General features: G+C 47.4%; 1 protein-coding gene across 1 annotated transcript; it reads right to left on the reverse strand.

The window, feature by feature from the left end:
* Positions 1 to 14,246: 14,246 nt before the first annotated feature.
* sostdc1a (sclerostin domain containing 1a) lies at positions 14,247 to 19,002 on the reverse strand. The gene is made up of 2 exons (XM_085988397.1): positions 18,622 to 19,002; positions 14,247 to 17,115 (listed from the first exon to the last, which is right to left on the reverse strand). The coding sequence occupies exons 1-2, from the start codon at positions 18,839 to 18,841 to the stop codon at positions 16,667 to 16,669; spliced, it is 669 nt and encodes a 222-aa protein (XP_085844523.1). The 5' UTR covers positions 18,842 to 19,002; the 3' UTR covers positions 14,247 to 16,666.
* Positions 19,003 to 20,775: the final 1,773 nt, after the last annotated feature.

The following is a 20,775-nucleotide window of genomic DNA, read 5'->3' on the forward strand; positions in this document are numbered from 1 at the left end:
GTGTGACTTTTTACATTCTGACAGAGAGAGAGAGATTCTGAAAGAGAGAGAGAGAGAGAGAGAGACTTCTGCATCAAGTCAACGCTGTGTGAAGTAGTTTTGTCTACTGAGCAGCACTTTGAGGTACTTTTGGATTTGACCTTAATTACTTCGATTGTGAAGAGACTCGGGGGGGCTGCACTGATTCGGGGCGTCGATCTGCACCTGCAGAAATGGAGGCAACAGAGATGCAGAGAGAGATTGTCAACCATGGCCAGACGGAGGAGGGCCAACAGGCCTCTGCACAGGAGACCTTACCCTCCCAGGGTATTCCGGGAACAATTCTCCGACATTAATTTATCTGAGGAGTAGTGTTTGCGCAGGCTGCGCTTTAGCAAGGAGGTGGTCACTGAACTCTGCCATCTGCTGCAACCAGATCTGCAGCCTCAACTGAGGACCAGGACGTCTCTGTCGGTGGCAGTGAATGCCACAGTGGCTCTGAACTTTTATGCCACCGGCTCCTTTCAAGCAGCTATTGGGGACATCGCCAATATCTCCCAGTTCGTGGTCCATTGCTGTATCCAGGAGGTGACAAATGCCCTCTATAAACGGAGACGCCAGCACATCTCTTTCCCAATGACCCGGGCCAAACAGCATGAATGTGCGTTGGGCTTTACGAGGATAGCGGGCTTCCCCATGGTGCAGGGTGCCATTGACTGCACGCATGTGGCATTGCAGGCACCGCAAGGGGTTCCACTCCTTAAACGTTCAGTTGGTCTGTGACCACAGACAGCTGATACTTGCTGTCAATGCCCGATATCCTGGCAGCAGCCACGATGCTTTCATCCTGCACCAGACTGGTGTGCCAGACCTTTTCCAGGCACCGCATCAGCCAAGTGGTTGGCTCCTCGGGGACAAGGGTTATCCACTCTGCACCTGGCTGATGACACCGCTCCGTAACCCCAACACCCCTGCTGAGCTGCGGTACAATGAGAGCCATCTCGCCACCAGGAACATCATTGAGCAGACGATCGGTGGGCTCAAGCAATGGTTCAGCTGTCTGGACCACTCAGGAGGAGCCCTGCAGGACTCGCCTGAGCGAGTCTCCCTCTTCATAGTTGTGTGCTGCATGCTCCATAACCTGGCAATCCTCAGGACCCAGCCAATGCCACCAGGCCTTGGTGCACCACCGGAGGAGGAGGAAGAGGAGGAGGATGGTCAGCAGCAGCACCAAGGCAGGTGGGAAGCCCACAATGTTGAAACTGCAAGGGCCGTCCATCAACAACTGACAACAAGCCACTTCTAGGCCCCTACTCACGAAATGGCTTCTGGCATGGAGAACAACATGATGGAAAGCAACCCGCAACCCCAAAGCCGGCCAAGGCAGCAATGATTCCAAAGACCAAACCTGTACATTTAGAATACAAAAACTTTTTTATTTTACAAACTCTGTGTGTGTCATTTCTTCATGACAAACTAATAGAAACAAACACAAAAAATCATTAATTAACATAACTGGTTCTCACAACCTGGAGATAATGTCCAAAACGCTAAACAAAAGTTTGAACACGAACCCCGACCCTTAATAAAAAAATTCCCATTGTGGCATTGGGGAAACACTGTGTGTATGTAGATAAACCTGTATAATCCCCTTTTAACTGCTGTATTCCCCTCCCCCCGCAAGACAGTTGCAAGCTGAGAGGAATAAGGCACGTTCAGACTTGCCTGCTGCTGAGAGAACGAAAACCAATCAGGTTCCAGCAGGTAACCAATCCGTGAGTCATCACAGGTTCGCGGGCTTCACGAATTCAGTACTGTATTGTGAGAGTTGGAGTAAAGACCTATTTCTTGTAGCTCGCTGTGTTGCCTATTTCTTTACACGGGAGACCGTAGTCCCCCACATTGGTGACCCCGAATGTCGGCGGCCGAAGCCCCCGACTCACGCAGCCCTACAGAGGCCAGCAACGACCCGATGGCAACCAGCAGCAGCCTGATGTCGGCCGGCGCCGCGTCCTTGAAGCTCCCCACCTTCTGGGAACACCAAGCACCAGCTTGGTTCGCGCACTCGGAGGCCCAATTCACCCTTCGCAGGGTTCAAGATGATGAAGAAAGGTACCTCCACGTAGTTTCAGCACGAGCAAGCTCTACCGCCGCCGAAGTTCTCAACCTGCTGGGGAACCCACCACAGACCGGCAAGTACTCAACCATTAAGGGCCGCTTGCTGCAGGCTTACGGCCTGTCCAGGGAGGAGAGGGCCCGCAGGCTTCTCTCACTACCAGGCCTCGGCGATTCTACCCCGACCCAGTTGATGAGCTGGATGCTTGCGCTCCTGGGCTCTGAACCGCAGTGCTTCTTGTTTCGGGCCCTTTTCCTCAGCCTGCTTCCTCAGCAGGTACAGACTGCCCTCGCGGGGTCCCCGATCACGGACTGCGTACAACTGGCAGCCGCCGCGGACAAAGTCTTCGCCGTCGCCCAACTCGGCTGTGCAGCCGCGAGGCTCCCCGACACCACCGAGCGTGCGCCGCCATGCCAGGCCGCAGAACTATGCTACTACCACGCGCGTTTCGGCCACAAGGCCCAACGCTGCAGAGCACCCTGCTCTTTTGATCAAACCAAGATGGCCGCCCGGCCCAACACACCAGCCCCGCGCCGCCACCTAGGCCTGCTCGACCGCACCCCCGCCGCCACGATGGCCATCGGCACCGCAGGTAAACTGCTGTACATAACCGACTCTCTTTCAGGGCGCAGATTCCTTTGCGACAGCGGAGCCCAATGCAGCATAATTCCTGCCTCCCAGCTCGACATCCAGGCAGGCCGCAGCGGCCCACCCCTCGTGGCGGCAAATGGCGCAGCCATCGCTACTTTCGGAAAGCAACGGGCCGAGGTTTGTTTCAACGGCCAGCGATTTACGTGGGATTTCGTGACGGCCTCGGTGGCACATCCCTTGTTGGGCGCCGATTTTCTTTGCGCCCACGGACTCCTGGTCGACGTCCGCGACAGGCGCCTGATCGACGCAGCAACTTTTGCTTCACTGGCCTGCCAGCAGAGCAACAGCCCGGCCCTCGTCGGGTCCTGCTCCGCCCCGGCGCATGACGACTACGCCCGCCTACTCGCAGATTTCCCGAGGCTCACACAACCGACCTTCTCAGCCGCGGCAGCCAAGCATGGGGTCGAGCACCAGATCGCCACTACGGGACCACCAGTGTTCGCTCGAGCCAGACGCCTGGACCCAGCCAAGATGGCGGTGGCCAAGGAAGAATTCGCCATGATGGAAAAACTGGGCATCATCCGCCGCTCGAACAGCCCTTGGTCGTCCCCCCTCCATATTGTGCCCAAGCCGGGCGGTGGCTGGCGCCCCTGCGGCGACTACAGACGGCTCAACGACGCCACCACGCCCGATAGATACCCCATTCCGCACATCCAAGACTTTTCGGCACACTTAGCAGGAAAGTCCGTCTTTTCCAAGGTCGACCTGATTCGCGGCTACCATCAGGTTCCCGTCCACCACGCAGACGTCCAGAAGACGGCGGTCATCACCCCCTTCGGACTGTTCGAGTTCCTGCGCATGCCCTTCGGGCTTAAGAACGCCGCACAGGCCTTCCAACGGCTCATGGACTCCGTCCTATGGGACCTGAGCTTCCTGTTCGTCTATCTGGATGATATCCTCGTGGCCAGTACCAGCAAGGCCGAGCACATCGCGCATTTGCGCTCCCTTTTCCAGCGCCTCAGCCAATACGGGCTAATCGTCAACCCGGCCAAATGCCAGTTTGGAGCAGCCCAAATTGCCTTTCTCGGCCACAGAATCTCGCCAAGGGGAGCCATTCCCCTACCTTCCAAGGTGCAGGCGGTGGCGGACTTTCCCCAGCCCACCTCGGTCAAGGCGCTGCAGGAATTTTTGGGGATGGTCAATTTCTATCACCGGTTCATGCCCAAGGCCGCCGCACTCATGCGCCCCCTCTACGAAGCCACCAGGGGCAAAACGGGCAAAGAGCAACTCACCTGGTCCAGCGAGATGGCGACAGCCTTCCACCAGACCAAAAGCGCCTTGGCCAACGCCACACTACTGGCCCACCCCATCCCGGGCGCCAAGACCGCCCTCACCACGGACGCCTCGGATTACGCCGTCGGCGCCGTCCAGCAACAGTGGGTCGAAGGCGCGTGGCAGCCACTGGCATTTTTCAGCCGACAGCTGCGCAAGAACGAGCAGGCCTACAGCACGTTCGATAGAGAGCTCCTGGCACTGTTCCTGGCAATCCGGCACTTCCGTTTCCTCCTGGAAGGCCAGCCGTTCACCGCATTCGTGGACCACAAGCCGCTCACTTTCGCCATGGCCAAAGTAACCGAACCCTGGTCCGCGCGCCAACAGCGCCAACTCAACTTCATCTCAGAGTTCACCACGAACATCCGCCACGTCGCCGGCAAGGACAATTTGGTGGCCGACTGCCTCTCAAGACCCTTGCTCCACGCAGTGCACCTGGGCGTCGACTACGCCAGCATGGCGAGAGACCAGGCCACCGACGCGGAAATCCAGGCCCTCAGGACGTCAACTACCAGCCTCACCCTGGCCGACATCCACTTCCACGCAGCCGGCACAACCCTCCTGTGCGACGTCTCAGTCCCCTCGCCTAGGCCGGTCGTCCCATCCGCCTGGCGCAAGCGAGTTTTCGACATCATCCACGGCCTCTCACATCCAGGGATGCGTGCGTCTCAGAAACTTATGTCCGCCAAGTTCGTCTGGCCTGGACTCCACAAGGATGTGAGAGACTGGACCAACACATGCGTGGCGTGTCAGCGCGCTAAGGTCCAGCAGCACACCAAGTGTTTGGAGTGTTTCCCGGTGCCCGAGAGGCGTTTCGACCACGTCCACGTCGATCTGGTAGGCCCCTTGCCGCCGTCGCACGGTTTTACACACCTGCTCACGATCGTCGACCGCACCACCAGATGGCCCGAGGTGGTTCCCCTCGCTTCCACCACCACGACCGACGTCGCGCGAGCATTCGTCTCGACATGGGTGGCCCAGTTCGGCGTGCCGACCGACATATCCTCGGACAGAGGCCCCCAGTTCACCTCCCACTTGTGGAATGCCATCACGGCCGGCCTCGGCACAAAGTTGCACAGGACAACAGCCTACCACCCGCAGGCCAACGGGCTCTGCGAGCGCTTTCATCGTTCTTTGAAAGCCTCCCTCCGCGCCAGCCTGGCCGACACCAGCTGGATCGACAAACTACCCTGGGTTCTCCTGGGATTGCGCACCGCGCCCAAAGAGGACCTCCGCGCCTCCGTGGCCGAGATGGTCTACGGCCAACCGCTCAGAGTACTAGGCGACTTTCTCCCCCTGACAACGGAGCCGTGGTCAGCCGCCAGACAGCTTTCCCTGCACCAGGACGCGGCCGAGCAATTCCGTCCAGTGCCCACTTCGCAACACGGCCCGCAGCCGTCCTACGTGCCTCGAGACTTACGACATGCGGTGTTCGTCTTCGTGCGCCGGGACGCGCACAGAGGCCCGCTGCAGGCACCATACACCGGCCCCTTCCCAGTATTGGAGACGGGGGACAAAGCTTTTCTTATCGACGTCGGCGGGAAGCCGGACCTTATTTCAGTAGACCGCCTCAAACTGGCACAGCTGGACCTCAGCTTCCCGTTTCGGCCGGCTCTTCCCCCACGGCGGGGCAGACCTCCCGCGTTGGCGGCGGCCCCACAAGAGGACCAAGACACGCCAGAACCTTACTTCCCGGCCGCCGCCCCACCTTCGCCGGCAGCCCGTCCAGCCAGCCCACCGGCAGACCAGCCGCCAGACCAGCCGACAAACCAACCGGCCGACCTCCCAGACAGCCCTCCTCACACCCCAGATGGCTACTATAGCCGCTACGGCCGCTTGGTCAAACCTCCGCAGAGACTGACTTTTACAGTTAAGGAGGATTCTGGGGGGGCGTATGTGGCATTGGGGAAACACTGTGTGTATGTAGATAAACCTGTATAATCCCCTTTTAACTGCTGTATTCCCCTCCCCCTGCAAGACAGTTGCAAGCTGAGAGGAATAAGGCACGTTCAGACTTGCCTGCTGCTGAGAGAAGGAAAGCCAATCAGGTTCCAGCAGGTGACCAATCCGTGAGTCATCACAGGTTCGCGGGCTTCACGAATTCAGTACTGTATTGTGAGAGTTGGAGTAAAGACCTATTTCTTGTAGCTCGCTGTGTTGCCTATTTCTTTACGCGGGAGGTCGTAGTCCCCCACACCATCATTACGTCACACCTCTTACTTTTTGCCCTTCAAGGGCGATCTCCTTCCCTTGCGCACTTCCCCCCTTCCCACCCTACTGCTCCCCCATAATGGAGCCTCAGTGGCTGCAACAAGGCTGGTGGAAGGCTGCTGATTGTCAGAACCTGAGACTACAGATGCCTTTGAAGGATGGCCTCGACCAGCTCTGGGCCTGGAGGGCCCTGCTGCAGACTCTGCATGGGCAGCAGCAGTCTGTGCTACAGGCAGTGGCAAGTGCAATGGGGAAGTGACAGTGGTGGTAGCAGGAATGCTGTCATCTTGAGAGGGGACAGCAACTCCCTGCTCGACCGACACACTGGCACTCCCACAGGGCAGCACTTCAGCATCCGGAGCAATCTACTGGAGCACAGATTGCTGGCTTGCTGTGGCACGGTAAGAGCCCCGGGGAAATGTGTCCGAACCAGCAACAATGGCAGCAGTCAGTGCTTGCGTGGCCTCAATCTGAGACTGCATGAGACCAGTCTGAGATTGGATCACGGCAGCTAGTGACTGAATTGCGGCACTAAGCATTTGCGTGGCATCTTCCTGTGCTACAGCTTAGTGCTCCACATTCCTTGCCAGTGCATCAATGGTTTCGGGCACCCTTGCCACTGCACCCATGAGCTGAGTATGCATTTCTACCGCCTGGGTGTTCATTGCAGCGATGAGCCGCTCCTCCTCTGCGTCCAGTGCAGCAGGACTCACTGACCTACTCTCCCTCCGGGAGAAAGCCCCCGAGCTTCCCTAGCCACATCGCGTTGCTGCAGCCCGCTGGGTCCTGGGGCTTCACCCTCATCAGACCCTTCCTCCCTGCTCCCCTCCAGGGAAGATGTGGTCCCAGTGTGGGCATGGGCTTCCTCGGGAGAGGGTGGCGCTGAGGCTCCGGCTTCCTCTTCCTCCTCGCCTGCGGCTTTGCCCCCACTGGCAGCTTCAGGGCCCGTCTCCTCAGCTGGGGAATCACCATCTGAAAGCAGGGAGGTACAAGAGTGGCTTTAGCGTGAGGAGAGGGGGGCAGTAAGGGAGGAAGGAGTGGAGCGATTTAGTAAGTTGGATTGAAAGTGTCAAAGGCTGGTGTTGTGAGGGACAAGTGGAATGAGAGAGGAGAGAAAGCTGATGACCTTACCATTGTTGTCCCAAACGGGGTCAACTTCTCCAGGAGCAACGGGACCAATCACCTAGCTTGCTACAAACCTGTGGACGTGCGCCTCAAGATCGCTGAGTGGTTGCAGCTGAGGCTGCCCTCCACCCGTCCGTTGCTGCTGTCTCCTGTTATGCTTGGCCTGCAAGAAAAAGGATGGCGCCTGAATAAATATAGAGCCATGGTCTTGCCTGATTTGCATCCCATAGTTGAATAGCCCTCACAATATACAGCCATGTTCTTGCCTGATGTGCCTCCCATAGTTGAATAGCCCTTACCCTATGCAGCCATACTCTTGCCTGATGTGCCTCCCATAGTTGAATAGCCCTTGCTTTATGCAAGGTGTGGAATGTGCGTGTGTGTTTTATGAGAGGGCCATAGGTGTTGGATGAGTGTTGGGCATTTGGGTTTTAAGACCCTCAGGCCATAGAGTGAGGTTGAAATGGAGGGATGGAGAGGTATTGAAAAAAAGCCACTCACCCTGATGACCCGAGTGAGGTTGTTGAACTTTTTGCGACATTGAGTATGGGTCCTGGGCACCATGCTCCTGGAGGAGAGGTGCTGAGTCACCTCCCTCCACACTCTTCTGTACTCGTGCGGCAAAGGCCTCCTGCCACTCTCAGGGTAGAGTATAGATCTTTTGCGCTCCACCGTGCCAACCAGAGCCTCCAAGGCCTGCTCGCTAAAGTGCTGAGCTCGTTCTCTCACCCTCTCCATAGTCCTTGACTGGAAAATGTAGGCACAGGTCTCTCCAGGCCGAGATTCAAGGCTCCAATGAGCAGGGTGTGGCTGGAGAGCAAGATCGACCCTTCCCTTTAAGAATAGGCCGGCGCCATTGTGTCTGTGTTCCATCGCTAACTGACATCACCTGCGCTGCGCCCGCGCGCTGCGTTAGCACCTTGCTCCTCGGCCTTTGCACCTTAAGACAGGTGTGCAGCGCCTGATTTAGCGCTCCAATCGCCTGCAGGGGCGATAAAAGCCAAGTTTGCAGTCGGAGGCGATAATTAGCGCCAGGCACTAAACTTTGCGCCCAGCCGATAATTGCGCCCCAAACGGGGCGATACCGAATTTCTCCCCCTTTGTGTTCTCCTCACAGCTTACTGTCCCACTTAGCTTTGTATCGTCAGCAAACTTGAATGCATTACACTCGGTCCCGTCATGTAGGTCATTAATATAGATTGTAAATAGCTGAGACTTACAGCCTGCCAACCTGAAAAAGACCCATTTATCCCTACTCTCTGTTTTCTGTCCGTTAACCAATCCTCTATCCTTGCTACTATATTACCCCCAACCCCATGAGCCCTTATCTTGCATAACAACCTTTTATGTGACACCTTATCGAATGCCTTTTGGAAATCCAAATATACTACACCCACTGGCTCCCCTTTATCGACTCTGCCAGTTACATCCTCAAAAAACTCTAATAAATTTGTCAAACATGATTTCCCTTTCATAAAGCCATGTTGACTCTAACTAAACACGTTATGATTTTCTAAGTTATTATTAAAAATATCTTGCATATGGTGCATACTTCATGTACCTATTAACCATACTTCCTGTGCTATGCTCCTACAATGGAAAGCCTGTATGTCAGCACAGCACAAACCATATGTAAACGTATCAACATTTTAGAATGTGCAATCCCTATCTAAACATTTCAACATTTCATTGTCATAGTTGGTTGATGAAACAATTTTTTAAAAATCTTTAATCCACCAATTATTTATAGTAACTGAAATTATTAATGTCCCAATGAGGTTATAACCAAAATCAAAATTTAAAAAAAATTCTGTTTCACCATAACGTAATTACATTTATTAATTGACGTTTTTATGACTTTTAATATCTTTATTAACTTGTTTACTTGAAGGTCTCTGCCACTCCTGAAAGCTTGGGTTTGGGCTTGATATTTCTGCCCAGAGCTGTGACATTTTTAGCTGAAAGCAGGTCCTACAGTCTAAGTGTGTGCAGTGTACACCTGTTGTACCTTTAGTTGGTGTAAAAAATTACTCTATGAACTTCAGAAAACATATCAAACTGAGAGAGAAAAACATACATAGACAAAATAACTTTCCTCATCCTAATTTGAGTTTATTTGGAAAAACAATCAGTTGAATTTAGAGAGCAAATAGAAATCATTCACAACTGGCAACTGTGAAGTGATACATGTTGGTAGGAAGAACAAGGATATGTGTTAGAAAGTGCTTTGTGTCAAGTGTGAAATCAAAGTTAATCACATCTCGAGATCACTGTCAGATAAGGATATATGTTAATATCGAAGGTTAGCTGGAACAATGGAGGGGCAGAAAACTTATAAATAGACCAGCCAGTCATCACATTAACTATCTGGGATTGTCCAGGGCATCTCCTGTTCCTTTTTAATGTCGAGCAGGAAATATCAGGTTAAATTGATGAGCAGTTAAATCATTATGGCACCTGCAAAGTCCTCCTCATTAACATCTGGCGACTTGTGTCAAATTTGGGAGAGCTGTCCCACAGACTAGTCAAGCAACAGCCTGACATAGTCATACTCACAGAATCATACCTTTCAGCCAATGTACCAGACTCCTCCATCACCATCCCTGGGTATGTCATGTCCCACTGGCAGGACAGACGCACCAGAGGTGGCGGCACAGTGGTATGCAGTCAGGAGGGAGTGGCCCTGGGAGCCCTCAACTGTGACTCCAAACCCCATGAAGTCTCATGGCATCAGGTCAAACATGGGCAAGGAGACTTCCTGCGAATTACCAGCTACTGCCCTCCCTCAGCTGATGAATCAGAACTCCTCCATGTTGAACACCACTTGGAAGAAGCACTGAGGGTAGCAAGGGCACAGAATGTACACTGGGTGGGGAGCTTCAATGTCCATCACCAAGAGTGGCTCGGTAGCAGTACTACTGACTGAGCTGGCCGAGTCGTGAAGGACATAGCTGCCAGACTGAGCCTGCAGCATGTGGTGAGAGAGCCAACACGAGGGAAAAAACTATTTGACCTCGTCCTCACCAATCCACCTGTCGCAGATGCATCTGTCCATGACAACATTGGTAGCAGTGACCACCGCACAGTCCTTGTGGAGACGAAGTCCCATCTTCACACTGAGGACGCCCTCCATCATGTTGTGTGGCACTACCACTGTGCTAAATGGAATAGATTCAGAACAGATCTAGCAGCTCAAAACTGTGAGGTGCTGTGGGCCATCAGCAGCAGTAGAATTGTATTCCATCACAATCTGTAACCTCATGGCCCGGCATATCCCTCACTCTACCATTAACATCAAGCCAGACGACCAACCCTGGTTCAATGAGGAGAGCAGAAAAGCATGCCAGGAGCAGCACCAGGTGTACCTAAAAATGAGGTGCCAACCTGGGGAAGCTGCAACACAGGACTACATGCATGCTAAACAGCAGAAGCAGCATGCTATAGACAGGGCTAAGCGATCCCACAACCAACAGATCAGATCAAAGCAATGCAGTCCTGCACATCCGGTCGTGAATGGTGGTGGACCATTAAACAATTGACAGGAGGAGGAGACTCCATGAACATCCCCATCCTCAATGGTGGCAGAGCCCAGCACGTGAGTGCAAAAGACAAGGCTGAAGCATTTGCAACAATCTTCAGCCAGAAGTGCCGAGTGGATGATCCATCTCTTCCTGAGATTCCCACCATCTCAGAAGCCAGTCTTCAGCCAATTTGATTCACTCCACGTGACATCAAGAAACGGCTGAGCGTACTGGATACAGCAAAGGCTATGGGCCCCGACAATATCCCAGCTGTCGTGCTGAAGACTTGTGCTCCAGAATTAGCTGTGCCTCTAGCCAAACTGTTCCAGTACAGCTACAACACTGGCATCTAGCTGACAATGTGGAAAATTGCCAAGGTATGTCCTGTCCACAAAAAACAGGACAAATCCAATCCGGCCAATTACTGCCCCATTAGTCTATTCTCAATCATCAGCAAAATGATAGAAGGTGTTGCCGACAGTACTATCAAGGGATGGGGCGGGGGGGGCGGTGCGGTAGCCCTGATAATAAAGGATGACATAAGGACTGTAGAAAGAAAGGATCTCAGCTCAGAAGATTAGGAAGTAATATCAGTATGGGTGGAGATAAGGAACAACAAGGGGCAGAAAACACTGGTGGAAGTTGTATATAGGCCCCCTAACAGTAGCTATACCGTTGGATAGAATATTAATCAAGAAATAGTTGGAGCTTGTGACAAAGGTAATGCAATAATAGTGGGGGACTTTAATCTTCATATAGACTGGACAGATCAAATTGGCAAAGGTAGTCTGGAGGACGAGTTCATGGAATTGCATTCGGGACAGTTTCCTAGAACACTATGGCCTAGAAATTGGGTTGAGGTGCCAAACTGGCGCCAAGTTCGCCTGAGCGCAGGATTTAGCGCAGCGTTCGAGTCTTCAGCGATCGTCAGATATTCAGTTTCATTGCCCCTCGAGGGACACGGGGCGAGGCTCGAGGCGCTCTGCGTCCCTTTTAGGGCGTTGAAACTGAATATCGCAGCGCAACGTGCCGCAGCGCCACACACTGCGGCACGGCACGCTGCGGTACTGCAGGCCTTCCTCCCATTGTTAAGGGGGAGGGGCCTGCAACAGCGCAATCCCCGATCGCGAATGCCGGCAAAAGAGCCTGGCACCGAGGAGAAGTGCCGGGCGCTCGGGAAACAGCCGGCAATGCCGCGGGGGGGTGGTCAGGAGGCCGGGGACGGAGGTGCTGGCAGGCGGCCACCGAAAAAGGCGGCCGCCCCGCACCTCCACCTTAACTTACGCCGCTGCCGGCACAGTAAGGCCCCGTGAACCGGGCGCGGGTAGCGAACGGCGCAACTGCGGCGTTCGCAACCAAATATCGTGAACGGGGCGCGAATGGGGCGCTGCGCACACCGATGACATCATCGGTGGTGGCGCAGCGCAGAAGGCTAACGCCACCATTATTGCCCCAACTCAATATCGCGGGAGGTGCAGCCAGTGGCGCTACAGCCATTGCCTGCCTCTTTAGGCGCTAACAAGTGGCGCTACTCACCCAATTTCTCCCCCTATGTCTTGGAATCACCCAGGGAACAGGCTGTTTTAGATCTTGTGTTGTGTAATGAGACAGGGTTAATTAGAAATCTCAATGTAAAGGATCCTCTGGGGCAGAGTGATCATAATATGAAAGAATTTCACATTAAGAACATAAGAGCATAAGTAATAGGAGCAGGAATAGGCCATTTGGCCCCTTGAGCCTGCTCCGCCATTCAATAAGATCATGGTTGATCTTGGGCTCAAAGCAACTTCCCTGCCCACTCCCCATAACCCTTCACGCCCTTATCTTGCAAAAATGTGTCTATCTCCACCTTAAATGTATTTAATGACCCAGCCTTCACGGCTCTCTGGGGCAGAGAATTCCACAGATTTACGACTCTCTGAGAGAAGAAATTCCTCCTCATCTCAGTTCTAAAAGGGCGACCCTTTATTCTGAAACTATGCCCCCAAGTTCTAGATTTCCCCACGAGGGGAAACATCCTCTCTGCATCTACGTTGTCGAGCCCCCTCAGTATCTTATATGTTTCAATAAGATCACCGCTCATTCTTCTAAATTCCAATGCATATAGGCCCAACCTGCTCAATCTTTCTTCATAAGTCAACCCCTCATCTCAGGAATCAACCGAGTGAATCGTCTCTGAACTGCCCCATTAAGTTTGAGAGTGACTTGCCTAAGTCCGAAACTAGAGCCTAAACTTAAATAACGGCAATTACATAGGTATGAGGGGTCAGTTGGCTAAGGTGGATTGGAAAAATAGATTAAATGGTATGTCGGTAGATAAGCAGTAGCTAGCATTTAAAGAAATATTTCATAATTTTCAACAAAAATACATTCCATTGAGAAACAAAAACTCCATGAATGTTTCAGTTAGCTTTAATTGTTTGCTCATTAAAAATCAATTCCTATGAACAGCTAAGATTATAATTACAGGAATACAGACAATTCTACTTCATGAACAATGCCATAGTATATATTACAAGATTTTTATAAATTTGTTTAATTTCTCTGTCCCCAAGTCAAATACTATATTCTGATCAAGAGTGGATGCCTTGTTCATTGTAATGGTGAATGTGAGTTCACATCAAAGTGGGTTAACTTTTTCCCTCCAATTTGTGAGGGCATGTTTCAGAGAAAACAAGAGAGAAGCAAATGGGATTGTAGAATAAGAACATCTGTTAAAAATTTTAAAAAAGAAACGTTTGATTTAATTGATGAGATTAGAAGGTTTGATGGCAAAATCACAAATGCAATAAAAATCAGTGCCTGGATTTCCTTCAACCTGCCCCAGGAAGGTCCCCACCATTATCGTACCCCAGTTTCCTGGGTTTGTGGTCTTGAAATATGCAGGGCCAACTCCTGGTAGCCTCCTCACCAGCAAAAGAGAGAGCCAGCCCGCCAAAGCTTAAAAGATGCGTTATTGCGACCTGAGAAAAAGGAGGAAAGGTGCCAACGAGTGGGCCTTCACCTTCCAAAGAAGAGTTATGGGGGCCTTCTGCTACTGACCCAGAGAGAACTGTCATCCCTCTCCTGGTGGTCACTAAGATCAGCGGTAGTAGTTGCAGAAGGAAGGGAAATTAGTTGGCTTGCCAGGCCCAACCTCACTGCTATCATTTACACAGTGGTGATGGAGTGGCCAATGACCTTCCCTGCTGGGATGAGGGTGGAAACTTGAGGTTGGAGCACAGAGGCGGAGGTAGGCCTCACCATCCAATCTTCCACAGCCGTACTGCCCAATTTGGGGTGGTGTGCACTTTGGCCACTACAAGTTACATTAAGCATTTTTCTCTCTCTTTGGTTTCTCTTTGATATTCTATTTGTGACTGTGTATAGAATAAAGTTAGTTTGAGAGGCATCTTATAGCTATAGTCTGTAAAGACTGTTGTTATATAATATTGTTTTTAAATTAGTGTCAATGGACAATTAAGGAAACTACAATTTTGTTTCCTCTAGATTCAGTTCTGGAAGATGATAGGATCATGACTGGAGTGGCTATTTAACTTGTTCTTCTGTCTGTACAACTCCCTACCTCCTGAGAAAGGCACAAAAGACAATCTGGAGAAAGTCAGTCACCCTATATCTCCCATTGCTATATTAATTGCAACCAGAATGCCCAGACAGTTCAAACTTTAATTGGACCTGCTAAATCCTCTGCAGCTCAACAGTTTTTTCCCCTCTGTCACCTACCACCCTCCCTATGCTATGAGCAGCCAAAAAAAACTTTTGTTTAAAAAAATGTTTTAGAGCATTAAAATGAAAAAGTAATAAATGGACATTCATGACTACAGCAGTATTACGTTACTCTAACGATCTGTGCGAAAATTACGTTAAAAATCCCATCCATGCACACAAGTTCCAAACTAATTCCTACAATATTATCCAATATGTGGATAATTAAGCCATTTTGATACATAAATGTGAACTATCTTTTGTTTGTAAGCATGGTTTTACGGTGAATATTCTTCAAGAAAATGACAGCAAGGGACTGGAGCAAGCATGGTAAGTGAATAAAGGGAGTGAATAAGGATTCGAATGGAATGTGCTGTGCAGCAAAACTGAAGAAGTTTTGCTTTCATTGCTTTATATGTTCAAATAGGTTGATGCAACTAATTACATTTTGCAGTTATGCTGCTGTTTCAACACCTATTATTAGCAACTCTTCCTTTTTCTTTTAGGGTGCAAGGTTTATTAATGGGTCAAGTTGCCGAATATGGTTTTAAGGGATTACCTCGTCAAACATAATTGTTTTTGTGTATTCATGTCAGCTCTGATTGAAAAACTAGCACAATTATTTTCTAGTAAAGTTGATGAAAGTGTACCTGAAATGGCAATGTGGGAGTCCTAAGATCAAGATGAATGTATAACTTTAAAGTTTTACTATTTTGGTTACATAAGCTGAAATATATTGTTCAGAATAGCCCACAGTTCTTAGAAACCAGAATGGAATTGATGTGATCTCTCATACATATAATTGCAACAGATGAACGTACAGATGAAATGGACAGAGAAGCTGTGACTTCATTGATTTATTTCCTATAATTTTATTCTTGTGAGAAAGCATATGATATCAGTGGAAGACATTAAAAGATTTTTTTTAAATCTGTTTAATTCAGAATAGTGGATTTTTATAGAAGATAACAACCCTTTGCATTTCATTTATTGATTAAGCAAAGCTAATTTTATAATGCTCCATACTCTTATAAACCCTGCAACAAAAAGCCTAAAATAAAACTGGAAAATTTGAACAGCAAGAATGCTATTACCTGTACAAAGTGTACGCCACACTATCTGCATTTATATTCCAATCTCCGACTGCAAAACTTGAAAATATTTGGCTACATGATAAAACCATGATAGTACCAAATGTAACTGTTTATTAAATAATTACATTGAAAAAATAAATAGATAACAAATGCCCTTTTAACTGCTGAAACGTCCCCTCATCAGATTTAATCAGAGAATCAGCTTATATAGTCCTTGTCCATTCAATAAACATTTGGGTGTTGTTGCCTTAAAAGTCGAAATTAGAATCAGGGTTAGATAGGTTTGATGTTAAATTAACCTTGTTTCCATACAGAGAACAAAATTGGGTACAACTTTCTACTGGGGGGCTGAATAAATTGAACTATCATTGAACAGATGTATTTACTTCGTACCCTTGTACTACCTCTTGTTCTCCATTAAAGACGAATGCACTAATGTACATTTATAAATGCACAAAAGATTTGAGAATAACATATTTAATATCATATGTGTGGCCCCAGGCAGATTAGAATTTCATCCAAAAATATCTATCTACATAGAGTAAACTGTTACCAGTTGATTTGATGAAAAATACTATTCACCAGAATAATTGGAACCAATATAATTTCTAGCTTGATTTATCCAACCAGTGAGAACTGTAATCTGAATTAATTTGAATCATTGTTGAATAACTTAATTATTCCACATCCATTTATTATATTTTTATTTTATTAAAAACCCAAAAGTGGTGCCATTATCTTTTTGAAGCCATTTTACGTGAAAGGTGCACAGTAAGGAATGCTATTGAAAACATGAATGTATCCAGGATCCTGAGGATACATGTTTTAATTCAGGAGTCCTGATGGATAATACTTATCTGCTGGACCATAACACTAATCCTTCTTTAATTAATCATACTTAACACATATGGAATAAGCTTGTTTAATAAATGCAGAACACCAACACAGGCAGTCCACTCTTGCACAGTACTGTTCATATGGTGACAAAAAAATCACTGTTTTTCTTCCAATTCATGCCAATTTGTTTTATGCTTGGTCTCCTTTTGGTGACTCTTACGGGATCTTTTTTTGCCTCTGGATCTTCTCTTGTTTGCTGGCAATGTCTCCTCAAAGTTGGCATTGCTCGACTCATTGTGCTGTCGTGTGTATCTCTTGCACTTGCATGAAATAACTACGGTGATTTTGTAGGTTCGTGTCCCACCATTCTGGCACTGGAGCTGAATCCTCTCAGTACGAGTCTTGTCAGTCACACAGCGCCACTCCTGTGTGTTCCTCCTGCTCCAGTATTTCCTGCCATAACCTCCAATCCAGTTGGGAAGTACTGGCACAGGTAAGCACTCCCCAGCGCACACTAGCTCCTTCACTGGATTAATACTGGTACACAGACCATCAGAAATGTATTTGGTTGATCTCAGCTCACGACAGCCAACTTGGGAACGATCTACGTTTCAAAGAGAACAAATTATGTTTTACATAGAATTCACTTTTACTATAAACCTCAAAACAAAACTCAATTGTAAAAGCCACTACAGGTATAAATCTTAACCATAAAATTCTAGGTTGTTTAATGAGAATTTTCATTGTGTTTCTTGCATTGTAAATTCTTCAGGAAGTGCATTATATTGTTTTAAAGCTCAAGACGTCTTTTCTAATTATCAAATGTAGATCAAACCTTTAATTTTCTCATGTTAATGATAAACAAATACTTTAAAAAATCTGTTCCAATAAAGATGTGAGCCTTTTTAGAAGTACAAAGACATGTTTTTCAGATATGCTTCCAGTACCTAAGACTGGCTTGTAACCAAATAGCCGTGAAACTTTTAACTGATTTTCAGAATGTGGGGTGAATGTCAAGCATTGGTTGGACTTGCCATTTATTTTGTTTGTTATTTTCCAAGCTCGTTCCACTTTGAAAGTTATTAAAGGCACAAAAGAAAATACTTCAACAATAAGTATATTTATTCATGTTCTTGATTCTGCTTTTCTATTGTCCAATGTGTTTTGCATGCTCTTGGCAATTTGTCTTTAAGTTATGACTTAAATTAAATGTAGCTTACTCTAATATAAATACACATCATTGGAAAATTAATCAATTAAATTTAGAAAGCTATGCTGATAAATCACAGTAATTGCTCCTTTTGAGTTGGCTTGTACTGACACATTAATCTGATTTGAGCACCACTTTCAATTTGGAATAAATTCACTGAAATTCTGCCGACATCTGTGGCAGAAGCAGTGCCATATATGTGCTATCGGTTCCTTTGAAGGCAGTGCAAAGATAGGTTGATTTCAAGTTTAGCCGACATGATAGCGCATGTAATCCTAGTAACTGTAACTGAAAACTAGCTGAACATTCAAATGCTACTTGAAACCTTCATGCATTGATCAGAATGTATATCTGCTTCTCACAAACCTGTCCAAAAGCTGGTCTATGTTTGAACAACCTCAAGGCAAATAACGAAAACAGTTATATAACAATTATATATTTTAGAGTCATAGACAGTTTAATACTTTGGAAAGATTTGAAAAAATTGATCTCAGTGCCAGTTCCTGGAAACTACATTGAGGAAGCTTTGATTACATTTTTACACACAATGTTAGTGCCTTTTTTCTTAACTCTCATTCAATCATTTTTATCCTTATAAACCCTTTCTTTTTATATGCATAATAATTTAGTGCATCATAGACTTTTGTTATATTAAATAAGATTCAATTTGTGAAGATGTTTACTTATATTATATGTTTATATCAATAAACTATGTTATATAAATACAGTGATGCAACTATGCATTTTTGTGCGTAAATCTAAACGTATTTAATTTATGGGAAGTTAAAGTCCTGTGGCGTTACAAGTCTAACAATCTCATACTATTGGTTAGACATGCCTATAACAGAAAAAAAACTTTTGAAAGCAAATAGAATATTCCTTAAAACATATAAAACATACCATTATGATCCAAATCTGAAGGGTTAGGTCGCCGTCCTCCATTCCTTGCCTGATTTAATGTTAAATTACTTGGATTTTCATGTTGTAGCACCTTGTGATTGTAGACTATTTCTGTAGCATCATTTTTAGTTTGTTCAGCACCCTTGTCAAAAGCAAAGCAGCATTTGAAAAAGATGCATGCTACCACAAAGAAAGTGCAATCAAACGGCTGTGAGATCATGGCTCCAGAACTCTCAGGGTGAAGACCTGGTTGTAACGCTGCAGATTTTAACAAGGAGTTTCTGTGCCTCCCTTTTTATAAAGCTCCTTGGCATTCACTCAAGTGGAAACAGTGAAGCTTGAGAAAGGAAACATACACACATATCCTGGTAACCAATAGCAGGCCAGATCACACACGTAGAAGTGTGGTATATGCAAATTATGTCAGTTTCAAATTTCACACTTCTCATCTTTCACATTGTGAAATATTTCCTTTGTAACGCCCCTTAAAGAGACAGAACCCTTGTGGCATATGACATATGGTGAATTTCTAAAGTTATGCATTATATGCACATGACTTGTTTTACAAATCCTACCACACAGTGCATTAATATTCATTTCAATCAGAAATCATTTTTATAATTGTAACCCATTTTATATTTAATTACATGTGCGATAATGGCTGTAATATCAATCCAAAATAACTTTACAAATTGTACAAAACTGGTCCATATAATTATTTCACATAATACTATCTACATATTTTCAGTATCACACAATGAGATTTTGCCTTAACACCAGTCAGCCTGTCACATGGTGAAAATAGTGTAGTATCAGGAGCTTCATAATACTGACAATTGAATCCTACCTAAATCAAATAAAAACAGTTAAAGCAGTTTTAAAATGTCAACAAAGGCCTTTAATATTTGCTTTCTTTCATCGCTTAATTTCTTGAATGAGACACTAATTCAGTGTGGATCTCCAGGTCTCTCAGAGTGGGCCAGAATCTCATATAAACTGTACAATAATAAAATAATTTAAACAATACTTTCTGACAGAGTGATGGTAATTTATTTTTATTTAAACTAATTAAAGCACTCTTTCTTTAAACATCTATTAAAGGCATTCATCTTTTGAGTGTAATTTCAATGTAAATAATATAAATGTAATAATTATACTTAAAGAATGCAAATATTAACTTGCTCAATGATTCCATGTGTATATGCACCATGTGGCGTAATACTGAAGCAAACAAACTAAGTTCAATTCCTGGTCTGTGTTGAGTTAGCCGATTTTGTTTGTGGCATTGTTAGTGGACTCAGTGGCTGCGATTTTGCTGGCGCTCAGAGGGCGGGTTCAGAGGCGGGTCCGCTGTCAAAATCGAAATGATTGACAGCGGGTTGGGAGCCCGCTCTGAACCTGCCTTCATGTAAGTTTCCAAAGTGTCGAGTCTGCAATTTCAGAACAGACCCGACACCAAGCGGCGGGGGAGGCATTTAAGATCGTCAAATGCTTGTTAAGCGCTTGTTAACTACTATTTTGCCAGCCTATTGCTATTTTACCACATTTTTAACGAGGTTCACGTCGTTCGGAGATCACGTCAGTTAAGTAGGTTGGGTTCTCTATATCTCCCCATTGCTTTGAATAGGTGACAGCTGCAAAAGTGGTATGAAAGCTACCATTTCACAGATGTTCACTTCCCAATGTCAGAAGCTTGAGTCTTCAGGACTTGGAAGACACTTTTGAGCTGCATGCAGTTTGGAAGTGTTTGGAGTGAACTCTCTATCCAGTGTCACCTCCTTGGAGCAAGCTCTCTCACCATTGACAGATTGCCTTTGTCATCTCAACTTCAGCTGCCCTCTATTCCAGCAACATCGGTGTCCTTGAAAAATCTCACCTTGGTCCTCAGAAACCCTTCATGACCAGCCCCAGCACCAACATCACCAGGCACACCAACAACAACACCAACCTTCTCCGCAATCACCTGATGATGCACAGGACGCAGGGCATCAGCACCCAGCAGCATTGCTGCCCGGGAAGCCAGCGATGGCATCACCATGGCCAGTTTTACTTCACTTGAGGCTGTACACCCTGGCTGCCACATAATGCGCCAGGTTGACACCACCCCACACCAGCACCATAAAGCATCCCTACAATGTCCAAGCCATTCCTTTC

Source organism: Somniosus microcephalus, chromosome 5 (assembly GCF_052327205.1).
Source record: "Somniosus microcephalus isolate GS21.2 chromosome 5, FLI_Smic_1.0, whole genome shotgun sequence".
NCBI lineage: Eukaryota > Metazoa > Chordata > Chondrichthyes > Squaliformes > Somniosidae > Somniosus > Somniosus microcephalus.